The sequence below is a fragment of the Notamacropus eugenii genome, chromosome 2, assembly GCF_028372415.1.
Source record: "Notamacropus eugenii isolate mMacEug1 chromosome 2, mMacEug1.pri_v2, whole genome shotgun sequence".
In the NCBI taxonomy this organism is placed as follows: Eukaryota; Metazoa; Chordata; class Mammalia; order Diprotodontia; family Macropodidae; genus Notamacropus; species Notamacropus eugenii.
Window position 1 is genome coordinate 322,408,481 of NC_092873.1, and position 12,592 is coordinate 322,421,072.

Consider the following 12,592-nt stretch of genomic DNA (forward strand, 5'->3'; position numbering starts at 1 on the left):
CTTATTCCTTTCCCCTCCAGTTTGCGTAACCTCAGCTGCCTTAAAAGTGGTCTCACTTTAATGTTAAGGTTAAAAAGGGGAAAACCTGTTTGGGAAGAAGGACAGTAAGGGATTGTATGGGTGGAAGCAAAAGCAGTACTTTTCTTTCTACAGAATCTGGACTTTGATGCTAATAGAGGGAAGATAGAAGAAGAAAGTTCAAGAGAAAGATAGAGGGAAGAGGTGGCTGACTCAGCAGGCCAGGAGCAGTCCTCAGCCTGTTCTGGGAGTAGCCTGCCATCTGCTGGGCACCCAAAGAATTGCACTGATTGAATGAAGCTCTCCATGGGCACTGATTTTTTTTTTCCTCTCCAAAGGTAACTTTCTCCACCTATCATCTTCTTCAAGATACAGAAGACAAAGTGGATAACATAGCATACATAAATCAAAGTGGAAGTGAGAATGATGCCATAAAAACTAAAAGAAACTAACTAACTTCCTCTTGCAAATAACAAAGGGCTTTTCCACCTGGGTCTAAACAAAGGCACATTATTCAACAGCTCAGGAAAACTAACAAGGAATGAACAAGTATATATGATCTTCATAACCATTATAACATAAGGCTCTCTACCAATGTGCTTCCTTGGAAAGACATTTCCAAAAGTATAAAATGCAACATCTAAAAATAATGTGACATCCAGGAAAGTCACCAAGCTCAAATTTATGGCTACCTGAAGTTGTAAAAAGGAGAGCTTCCACTCTGCTCCACCACTTCCCCTTCCCCCCCAAAAAGGAATCATGGTTAGCAGAGGGTGAAGACAAAAATAAAATCACAGCCTAAGTAATAGTTAACACACTGATCATAAGAGAGATGTGGACTTAACATAGTGTCACTTGATACCCTTTCACAGAAACTTGGAAGCCTGCCAGTCACAGAGAGCTAGCTTAACTACCAAAAATAATCTTCCCAGTATTTAAATATTTACAGAAAGCAAGACAGATCCTGATACCTTCAACTTCTACTCTGTTCCACCCCCAAACCCCTAATTCCTACGGATAGTTCTCTTAGAGCTATCACCTACTACATAGAGGACAAGTTTACTACAAGAACCAGACTACAGGAGAGCCCTTGTATTCCTGCACTTCATGAATCCTCTCTTCTCACCCTCCTTCCACCCCCACCCTGATTCCTGTAAAATATCTCTTGGTGCACCTGTTAGGACACACTATATTACTTCTAACTAACCTTTTAGAAATATTCCCCCCTATTTCTAGTCAAAGGATATGAAATGAGTTATAAAAAAAAGGATGTTAAATTACTAAATACAAGAGAAGGCAAATTAAAACAACTTCGAGTTTTCTTCTCACAATCAACAAATTGGCCAATAAAAAAAATGATAAAGGGACTGTTGCCAGGACTATGGCACACTGATACAATATTAATGGAGCTATAAATTAATACAAACATTTAGGAAAACAATTTGGAATTAAGGTGTGAAAAAAGCAACTAAATTGTTCATACTCACTCATCCATCAAAAATCATAAACCTTATATTGTATTTCTTTCAAAAACAGAACAGCCCATATTAGCAAAATATCAAGCCAGGAAGTGGACCTAACTTTGAATCTTGCCTCACTAACTAACCATGTCACTTTAGGAAAGTTATTGGAGCTCTATAAGCTTCAGTTTCCTCATCTGTAAAATGTGACAGTAGTAACAGCACCAACTCCACAGGACTGTTGTGAAAATCAAATGAGATAATATACATAAAACATTATAGAAATGTTAGCTATTATTATATTCATTACAGTATTTTTTTGTGGTGTTAAAGAACTGGAAACAATTTTGATAGATTGAGCTCTTCTCAGCAGTACAAGGATCTAAGACAATTCCAAAAGACTCGTGATGGAAAATGCTATCTACATCCACAGAAAGTACTGTGTACTCTGAATGCAAATCAAAGCATACTATTTTCTTTTTTTTCCTTTCTAGTGTTTTTACCTTTTGTTCTAATTTTTCTTTCATGACATGACTAATGTGGAAATATGTTTAATATGATTGTACATGTGTAGCCTATATTAGATTGTTTGCTGTCTTGGGGAGAGAGAAGAGAGAGAAGGAAGGAGAAAAAAACTTGGCACTCACAATCTTATAAAAGTGAATATTGAAAAATATCTTTACATGTAATTGGAAAAAAATAAAATACTATTAAGTGAAAATTAAACTGGGAATAAATTGGGTGCTTATTTAGTCCACCCTCCACTAACCTAGCAAATTGATCTTCCTAAAGTGCAGTTATGATCATGTTAATTCCCTATTCGATAAACTCCAGGGGCTCCCTGTCACTTCCAGAATCAAATATAAAATCCTGCTGATGGCAATTAAAGTCCTTCATAATCTGGCCTCCTCCTATCTTTTCAGCCTTCTTACATCTTGCCCTCCTCCCTTTCATTTAGAGATACTGGTCTCCTGGTTGTTCCTCACACAAGACGCTCCACCTCCCCACTTCACCCATTTTCACTGCTGTGAATGCTCTCTCCTTACCTGTGCCTGTTGGCTTCATTCAAAGTCCCAATTAAAATCCCATCTTTTACAAGACGCTTTTCCAAATTCCGCTTAATGCTAATGCCTTCCCTCTAACATGATCTCTGATTCATTCTGTATATATTTTGTTTGTACATAATTGCTTTCATGTTGTCTCTCCCCATTAGACAGTGAGATCCTTGAGAAGAGGGGTTGTTTTCTGGTCTTTCTTTGTATCCTTAGCACAATGCCCAGCACACAGTAAGTGCTGAAGAATAGTTGAAATGGTGTAATTAGAATAATGGAACGTTGTGCAGTACAAAATGACAAATAAGGAATTCAAAGAAACATGGAAAGATTTGTATGAGCTGACACTGAATGTAAGCAGAACTCAGGTATCAGTATATACATAATAGCTACAATAATGTAAATAAACGCATTATTAAAAGGAGGCCAAACTTTGGGCAACAGAATGATCAAATCTTAATCAAATCAAGGAATACACTCTCATGAAAGGACTGGAAACAACACAGATACCACTGAGGAATGGCAAAACAAACTGGCACCTGACTGTAAAGGAAACAGTACTGTGCTATAAGAAATAGTGAATGAGGAATACAGAGAAGCATTAAATGACTTACATAAACTCAATCGAAGTGAAACAAGAAGAATGAAGAAAACAATATACACAATTACCTCTAACAGTGAAAATGGAAAGAATAGCCACTACACAAAACAATCAAAAATGAATACTGTAAGATTCTATAAGCATGGCCCCAAAGACACCTCCCCACACTGCTTTGCATATGCAATATGCATATGCTGGATATATTTTTGATATATTGATCAGATTTGCTTATTTTTTTCTTTTAAAGATTTTTTGTTATAAGGTATGGTTGTCTAGGAGGAGGGAGACAGTTACTGGGAGAAATTTTGATGATGTAAAAATAAGGAACCCATAAAAATTTTAGGAAAAAGAAATGCTCAGAGATGGGTACTTTAGGGTCAGAATATTGCATACACTGTCAGGCAAGATCAATATATTTATTGGTTGTTTTTTGCCGGATTGTTTTTCTTTATTACAAGAGAGGCTGATTTCAATGATGGGAGTCAGGAGTATGTACCCAGAATGCCTATGATGTATAAGCAAAAAGCATCAACTAATTTTTTCTTCAAAAAGAAAACTTCCAACATTTATAAATTTCTTCTCCTATGGCGTTTACTGGTCCTGATGATTTCCTCTTGAGTGGAACATCTTTTCCTCAAAAACCATCCTGGAAACCTAAGCAGCATTTCTTCCTAAATGCAGATAGCAAGGTTTAAATTAGATCACCTCTTAGGTGCTAATTCTATCATTCTCTAGTCTTCTATAATCCTATGGTTATTCCTTTTTTTTCTCTTGACAATGAGATAGGGTGAGGAAGTGGAATGCAAGGTCATATGTGGGCACTAGGACAAAAAAAAATTGGTTTGTCCCACATGCACACAGCCACAAACTTAATCTCCCTAAAGCCTAACTCCAATTAAGTCACTATTCTCCTTAACAGCTTTCTGACTGCCTATCAAATTAAGTCTAGGTTCAGCATGGTTCTCAAGTTCTTCTTTAATATGGTCTCAACTTCTTTTTACATGATTAGCTCTCACTATTTCCCCTCCAAGTGGATTACACTCAGGTGTGTGCTGGAGCCAGCTCCAACTACCTCTCATGAGTCAAATGTTATAATTTTCAGCGTGAGCATTTACACTTCTCAGCAAATGGCATAAATCAGGGCTTGATTTATTGTTTTGCTGATTATATAGACACAAAGTAATGGAGAAAATGTTAATAATGCAGATTAGACTTAAAAATATGTCATACATATATTTTTGAGGATACAGTTATTAAATATTTGTCAGCAGACAAATATGCTTATACTCCAATCAAACTGTTACTTCTTACTGCCTCCTGAACACATCACATACCTTTTTATTTATGCCATTCCTTTGGCCTGGAATGTACCCAGACTCCACCCTAACCCCCCACTTTGTCAGAATCCTAACCATCTTCCAAAACACCTTTTAAAAAGTTGTTCCACCACCCTCCCCTGTCACCAAGTTCTTCCTGATCCCTTCCCAACTGGATACAGCCTATCCCACCAAGGAGCTTACACAGTCCTTCTTCTGTATGTTATGGCACTTGCCACACAAATAATCTCCAGAGGATCAAAGGCTTTTATTATTCTTGCTAGTATGTGGCATAGCTGTAACATCCAGGAGGCACTAAATCTGTTGAACTGATTTCTTCTCTTATATCTGCCTGTCAGAGAAAACATTTTCAAGTTCCTAAAACTTAACTTGGAAAAGACAAAAGGAAGATGCCCTTTATGGTTACTTTTCAGGAAATGCTAAGGTTAACAGAGCAGAATACTATAAAAGGGTACAGATAAATTTCAAATAAAGCACCAAAAAGACACTTCACATTTGCTTCCCTGTAACTTTCAAGAGTGATTTCATCATACGTTGGGCTGCATTACAACAGAAATGCCAAAGGTCCTGGGAGGCAGAATATGAATTCTCAGCTTCCTTTCGGCTCCCCAGGGGCCATTAAGACCAGTTTAGCAGCTCCAACACATCACTCACTTCCATGTTTCCTATAACTGCACCTGTTGTAGAGTCTGTCTAGACCCTCGTTGGACTAGTGCTATTGATAGAAGCAGGTACTGAGGGGGTGCCATGAAGATGGGATTCAAGTGTCCCATAACCTGGGTACAATTCTGGTACTACTGCTCTTGCTTCTGCCCTCCTTTTCCTCAGGACAATTCAATACAAGGCTAATTTATAGATCAGACCCTTGGGGAGGTACCTTACAAAGGTAACATGCAACAGGTTGGCAAAAGTTGCATCAAGATCCCCCAGAGGATCACCCTGGTTTATGAGTTGCAGTGGAAGAGGCTAACAGAACAGCTTCATTTTCCCTACCCTCTCATATTTATTTTATAATGGCAGAAATGAAGCTCCCAGGATTTTCCTCTATAAGCACCTGACCTTCCTGCTTTCTGGGACAGAGAAAATAATCTGTTTATTATTTCAATATCTACACAGATTAAAAAGGAGGCTAGTTGTTTTTGTTTTTTAAGGGCAACTGATATTTAAAAAGAAATAAACAATAATGCTCCTAAAGACAATCCTCCCAACATATCTGATTCAACATTGTCTCTTCAGGATTTTGTGCTTAATTAGTTTGACGCATTTGTCCTCTCAATTTTCCTAGTGCGCTTATTAATAAGAGCTTATTCCTTTCCCTTCCACTTCCCTTTATATTCTAGGTGACTTTGTTCATTAGAAAGAATCTTAAATTTTATTTAATTGGAATTTTGTATTTTATCTAGCTTTCTTGTATGCTGTTCCTTTTTGTGCACTGTTCAGCCCAGTCAGATTGGTCTTGCTGGTCCTCATATATGTCACTCCATTTCCCATGTGCTTGTATGCCTGCTCTGCACTTTCCTCACACCTACCTGTCTGAAGTCTCAGTGAATACACTGCTACCAACATGAAACGTTTCCTGTTCCTCTTAGCTTGCTGGTCCCTTCCTCGAAGGACCTTTCTCCTCCTGAGAAAACGGCCTTCCCCTAAAATCACTTTCTATTCTTCCTACGTAAGTTTCTGAACAATTTTCTGAACAATACTCAATTAAATTGGAAATTATTTCAATTCTCTCTTAAGTAAGCAGTAATGGTATTCTATATGTAGTCCTAATTATACCTTGATTGAATAGGTTTTGAGCTCAACTTAGACATTCACACACCTTGGATAGACCTTGGATATTCTGTGTTCCTCTAGAGCAAGGTCTTTCTTCTATGGCCTGTGCATGTTTTTATCAGTCACTGAAGAAACATTTATTAAGTACCTACTATATGCCAGGCATTATGCTAAGGGCTGGGAATATAAAGGCAATGGGAAAAACAACATGCAAGCAACTATGTTACAAGATACACTCACATACATATACTTGAGATATACTGGAGATAGTTAACAGAGGGAAGGCACTCATAGAATTAAGGAGGATCAGGAAAAGCTCCTTTATAGAAGGTGGGATTTTAACTAGGACTTCAAGGAAGCCAGGAGATAAGAAGGGAGGGAATTTCAAGTACAGGGGACAGCCTGTAAAAATGTCTGGAAGCAGGAGATGGAGTGTCTAGCTCAAGGAAGAGCAAAGAGGTCACTCTCACTGGACTACAGAATACAGGAAGGAGTATAAGGTATAAGAAGTATAAGAAAGTAGAAAAGTGGGCAAGGTATGAAGGGCTTCTGAACAGTAGAAGTGAGAGGGAGTCAATGGAGTTTACCAAATAGGAGGAGGGAGGGAGGGGTGGACATGGTCAGACTTCCACTTTGGGAAGATCATTTTTGCAGCTCAGTGGAGGTTGGCTTGGAACCTGTGGTATACCAACCTGCAGGCTATTGCAGTGTTCTCAGTGTGGAGTGAAAAAGGCCTGATCCAAATCAATTAATAATCCATAAAAATTTATCAAGATCACTATGTGCCAGGCACTGTTATAAGTGCTAAGGATACAAATATGAGAAAAGAAAGACAGTCCCAAGTCTCAAGAAGCTTATAATCTAATGAGGAAAACAAAAGACAAAAACTGAAAAGCCAGGAGGGGGGGAAGGAGGAGGGACCAGATTCTGGGGACATGGTGGAGAAGTCAGGCAGAGTAGTCCCAAAGTAATGGAACCAGGTGAGAATTGAATTCAAACAAACTTGGGAAGCCTTGTATGAGTCAATGTAGACTAGAACCAGGAGAACAATTAACACAATGACCATTATCATGAGGAAGAAAATAATAAGAACTCTGATCAATGCAGAAACTAGTGGTTACTTTAGATGACTAACAATAATGCAGCTGCCACTTCCTATTTGAAAAGTGATAGAATGTAGATGTGGAATGAAATATACAAGCAAAGCCAATGTTGTGATTCATTTTTGCTTAATTCTATTTCTTCATTAAATGAGTATATTCTATTAGGGTGGAGAGAAGTAGTGCAGAGCCACTAGAAAATAACAATAAATTTTTTAAAAGGGTCATCAATAAAACATTAAAAATATTCCTTTCTAAAATAGGAATGTAATTAAGGATCAAAAGTACTCTACGCAGCAATTTTGGGAGTATTTGTAGTAAACAGGCTTAATTTTCTCTATTTTGTTCCAAAATTTCTCCAATACTTAGTCTCCTCCCTCTTATCCCCAGAACATTATAGTACGTATAGTCTAGTATGTGGCACTGTCAGCATTATTAGCCTTAAAATGTTTTATGGTCAAATTCATTTGGAAAAGCCCTGATGGGGACAACGAAGGGGAACAGTGGATAGAGTACCAGGTCTACAGTCAGGAACTCTTCCTGAGTTCAGATCTGGCCTCTGGCACTTGCTAGCTGTGTGACCCTGAACAAGTCACTTATCCCTGTTTACTTCAGTTTCCTCATATGTAAAATGAGTTGGAGGAGGAAATGGCTAATCACTCTAGTATCTTTGCCAAGAAAACCCCAAATGGGGTAAAACAAGTCAGACATGACTGAAATGACTCAACAATAAAGAAAAGAGGTTGGCTCAAAAAGCTTTTCACTCAATACTACAGATTAACTGGGTTTGTGTGGCCCACAGGATAACCTGTACTTTCAGTGGAGGAAACTGGAAACTCTGCCTTGTAGCTTACTTAACATCAGCGAACATCATCATCTTAGTCATGAACACAACTCCTTCTTATTGTGTGTGCTTAATACTCCTCCCTTAACTAGGAACCTAAAGTGAACAGAATATGAGAATAGAAACCATCCTTGATGACATCAATGGTAGTCATACGTGACAAAAGGGTGAAAGAGAAGGAATAATAAGTTACTATTCCTGACAAGTAATGAACTTTTACTTCTATTAAATGTTCCAAGTCTAGGTCTCATAGGTATAATAACAATATTTTCCAAATCAAAAATCAGAACATGTGATGGAATAAAAGATTATTTTGGTCATTTGGTTTATGAGAACAACAGAACATAATATTTGAAATTGAGACTGTCCCAGAAAATCCAGGATATATGGCTGCCATATATACAACCCACCTCCAGAAAATAAAGAGTAGACTTCAAACAACTCACCTATTTTCATCATCCAGAAAAACAGAACTACTGCTCTCTGCAAGGGCTTCACTTATTGGTGAGAGGCAGAAGGGTGAAGAAAAGGCATCAGAATCAGAATCAAAAGTACTATCCCTGCTCACATCATCAGCAGAGAGCTCTAAGGAGCCTTCCTCTTCTCCAGGCTCTGGCCTCAACTCTGGTCCCTCCTCTGTACCATCCACTGACAATTCAGATCTATTTGGCTCATCCTGAGAACTGATAGTAGATAAGATTCCTGAGTCACTATGGACAGGCTGGGTAGCTTGGATGGGACTGTCTGTCCCCAAGCCTTGGGATAGCTTTTCTCCATCTTCTAATGAGGAGCTTACATGGACGGTATCTTGGAAGCTCTGGGCCACCACCAAGATGTCCTCATCCTTAGGGGTCAGAGGACATCTTTGTTCCATGGAGGAGGGCTGATGAGGCTCTCCCGAGCCCTGAGCACGACGGCCTCTTTTGCTGGGGGCCTTGCGCACCGGGGAGCTTTCAGGGGTGATGTAGCGCAGGGCCTCTTCATCTTGCCTTTGGATCCTGGAGTTAGGGACCCAAGCAAGGATAAGTGTTGTCCCCAGAAGTTCATCTTTTTCCATGTACAAACACAAATAACCTTTGAGAGAGCAAGAGCACAAATCAATATTACAGTGAGCTAGAGCAATGGAAAAAAGCATATTAGAAGACCCTTTGTATCACTACTTATGTACAGCACCATGTTAACAAGTATGCTAGCATACTACGATGTGGCTCATCATGTAAAAACAAAGTTCATAAGTGACGTATCGTCTAGCTGTGGTATTTAAAGACATGATTCAAAGTTCATATATTCTTGTAAGGCATATATAACTTGTAAGGCATCAATACCTACACATATTTTAAATAAAAACTAAAGAATGAAAAACAAAAACATGCATAATATTTCACATTCAATGACATGATAGGTGAATCATCACTATGTAGTGGGCAACCAAGAACATGTCTTTTAGACTATAGGGAAACATGCATTTTTCTAAGAAAGGAAGGTTAGAGGCAAGGGCCCTTCAAACCCTGACCACTAGCACAGCAACACGGAAGCCTGCTGAATGGGGTCATTCTACACAAATCCCATCCTATCCCTACACCTTGGGTAGGAAGAACAGATGGAGAAAATATCAGACAGCTCTTAAAAAATTTCTAAAGCTTAACTGAAAGAGTAACTTATTATTATCAGAACAGATCAGAAAAAGAACTTTACATTATTGTCATATATTAAAAAAAAACTCACAGAAGGCACTTATACCACCTGATGCTTTCTACAACCCAATGAGGCAAATAGTACAGGTATCATTATTGTTATTACAGTTTTCTAATAAGGATACTAAGACTCAAATAGGTTAAGCGACTTCATAAGTTTACATAGTATAGTAGATTTAAAGTGTTACTCTTATTTCATAAAAGAATTAAAAGTTAAAATGGGTGTCTTAGTCTGGGCATCAGTCTCTACTATTTTGAATACAAGTCTCTAAGGGAAAGGGAACATTTATTTTGAAAGGCAACTACATAGCAATAGCACACATGGGCAATTACAAATATGAACTGACACATCACAGTGCTGGAAAGGTAACATGACAGGGGGACATCACAGGATTTAGACCTCACGGGTCATCTAGTTGAACCCTCTTATTTTTTTTTAACATAAATTTTATTGATGCTTTTTGGTCATTACATCAGACATTTCCTATCCCCTTCCAGATTGAACCCTCACTTGGAACAATGAGAAACAATTAAGCAAAAATATATATAGAAACCATGTTGAAGACTAACTCTTATATCTTCTCTTAGTAGACCTCTATCTCTCTGCCACAAGGAGGAAAGCAATATTTCATTATCTCTTCTCTCACACCTTCATTGGATTTCCCATTATTCAAAGTTCAATTTCCTTTTAGTGATTTTCTTTAAATTACAGTCACAATGTATATTGTTCTCTTCTGCTAATCTCAGTCTGGATGTTTATATAAATCTCACATGTCTCTGAATTTCTCATTTTTGTCATTTCTTCCTATAATCATATTTTATTACATTCAAGCACCAGTTTTCCATTTTCTCCCAAAAGATGGACACCCACTTTGTTTCTAAGTTCTTTTCAAACAAAAAAGAATGCTGCTATGAATACTTTGGTGTATACTGGGACGTTTGTGTCTATCTTTTACTTCCTTGGAGGTATATGAAAAAGAGTGAGATCACTGTTACTTTTCTTTAAAAATCGCAAATTAAAATCCAGAGTTACATGGATTATTTAGCATTTGGCACGGATTAATAAACCAATATTAGCTTATTCCTACCTATTCTTCACCTTTAACAATTTGTAAGTGTGAAATGAAACTGCACTTGTTTAATGTATATTTATTTCTCTTCCTGTTAGTGAGTTACAGCATGTTTTCACATAGTAATTTTACCTAGTAATTTATTTTTTTGCAATTCTTCTTTTGAAAATGCTTGTATGTTCCATCTCCCTAATGGGAAATGGGTCTTGGTGTTTGTTATATAGTTGTTACTTCCCTGAATATTTTAGATATCAGAATTTCATCAGTAATATCTGATAAAAACATTTTCCACACTATACACCATTAGTTATCTAATTATCTTGACTGGCTTTATTTAAGTGAATACTTTAAAATTAGTGGCCAAAATTAACTTCCTAATTTTATGATTACCTCTATCCCTCATGTAGTTAAGAAATCTGCTCACAGCTGTTATAAATTATAGCTGCTCATTTTTGTGGTGCGACCCCTTGTATTCAGGTTATCGACTTTGATTTTATGTTACAAAATGTCAGACCATAGATGTTGGTGTAAAACTAATTTCTGCCCTTCTGCTTTCTGCTCTTGTGAAAAAGGGAGACACATTTTAGTGCCAATTCATGTTCTTACGTTACCCAAATAGCAGCAAATTATCTTTATTGCTTTTGTTTCTTATTTATTTGGTCTGCCCTGATGGTCTTTCTTTTCCTTTTTTTAACCAGAAATAAAACAGTTCTGAAGAAAATGGCTTCATAATGTTAATTTTAAGGCAGGGTAATGGTATGCCCCTTTCATTCATACATTATTTCATTATTTCTTTCTTTAAGATTCTAGACCTGGTGTTCTTCCAAATGCATAGTGACATTATTAACTGACTGGCATGGTTTATATAAAGAGAAGCAAGAGAATATACACTGTAACTATAATAAGTTAATTTAAGTAACAGTGTCATTTTTTACTATACTGGCAAGTCTTAACCACAAATAGTGACTATCCAAATGTCTGTTTCCACAGATTATTTTATATTTGCAATTACATAAATCTTCTGTATTCGTAAATTAATCATAGATATTTTGTACATTTTGTGGTTGTTTTAAATAGAATTTCTATGAGCATGTCTTTTTTATTTTTTAGTACTGCATAGAAATGCAAATAGCCTCAACTAATTTCTTAGCTGATCCTCTGGAATTTTCTAAGTGCACTATCATACAAATACAATCTACAAATAAGGAATGTGTTTCCTTTTGTATGTTTATTCCTTTGATTTTATTCTTTTAATTTTAGAACTACATGAAATAATCACACATAGGAAGGGGACCATTCTTACTTTACCCCTGTTTGAACTGGGAAACCTAATGTTTTTCCATTGGAAACAATTATGTTGTAGTTTAGTTGCTGCAGTTATGTCTAATTTTTCATTACCCCAAAGGCCTCTGCTATGGGATTTTCTTGGCAAAGATATCAGAGTGGTTTGCTACTTCCTTCTCAAGTGGAAAACTGACTTGCCCAAGGTCACCCAGCTATTAAGTTTCTGAGGCTGAATTTGAACTCAGATCTTCCTGACTCTAAGCCCAGCATTCTATCCATTGTGTATTGGTCCCCTAGTACTGGAAACAACACTAATTTTTTATTTTAAATGTTTTTGATCATATCAAGGAAGGGCCATC

General features: G+C 37.2%; 1 protein-coding gene across 6 annotated transcripts in view; it reads right to left on the reverse strand.

Annotated features, from left to right (window-relative positions):
* TBC1D16 (TBC1 domain family member 16) overlaps positions 1-12,592 on the reverse strand; it is a 130,033-nt gene that overhangs the window by 60,037 nt on the left and 57,404 nt on the right. For 4 of the 6 annotated variants that reach the window (XM_072645223.1, XM_072645220.1, XM_072645222.1 and 1 more), the window contains one exon: positions 8,632-9,259. The exons of 1 other annotated variant lie outside the window; for it this stretch is intronic. In XM_072645223.1, coding sequence (XP_072501324.1) covers positions 8,632-9,259 — 628 coding nt within the window. Of the gene's footprint in view, positions 1-8,631; positions 9,260-12,592 lie in introns of those variants that run through there. One more of the 6 variants, XM_072645225.1, reaches the window with a different exon arrangement.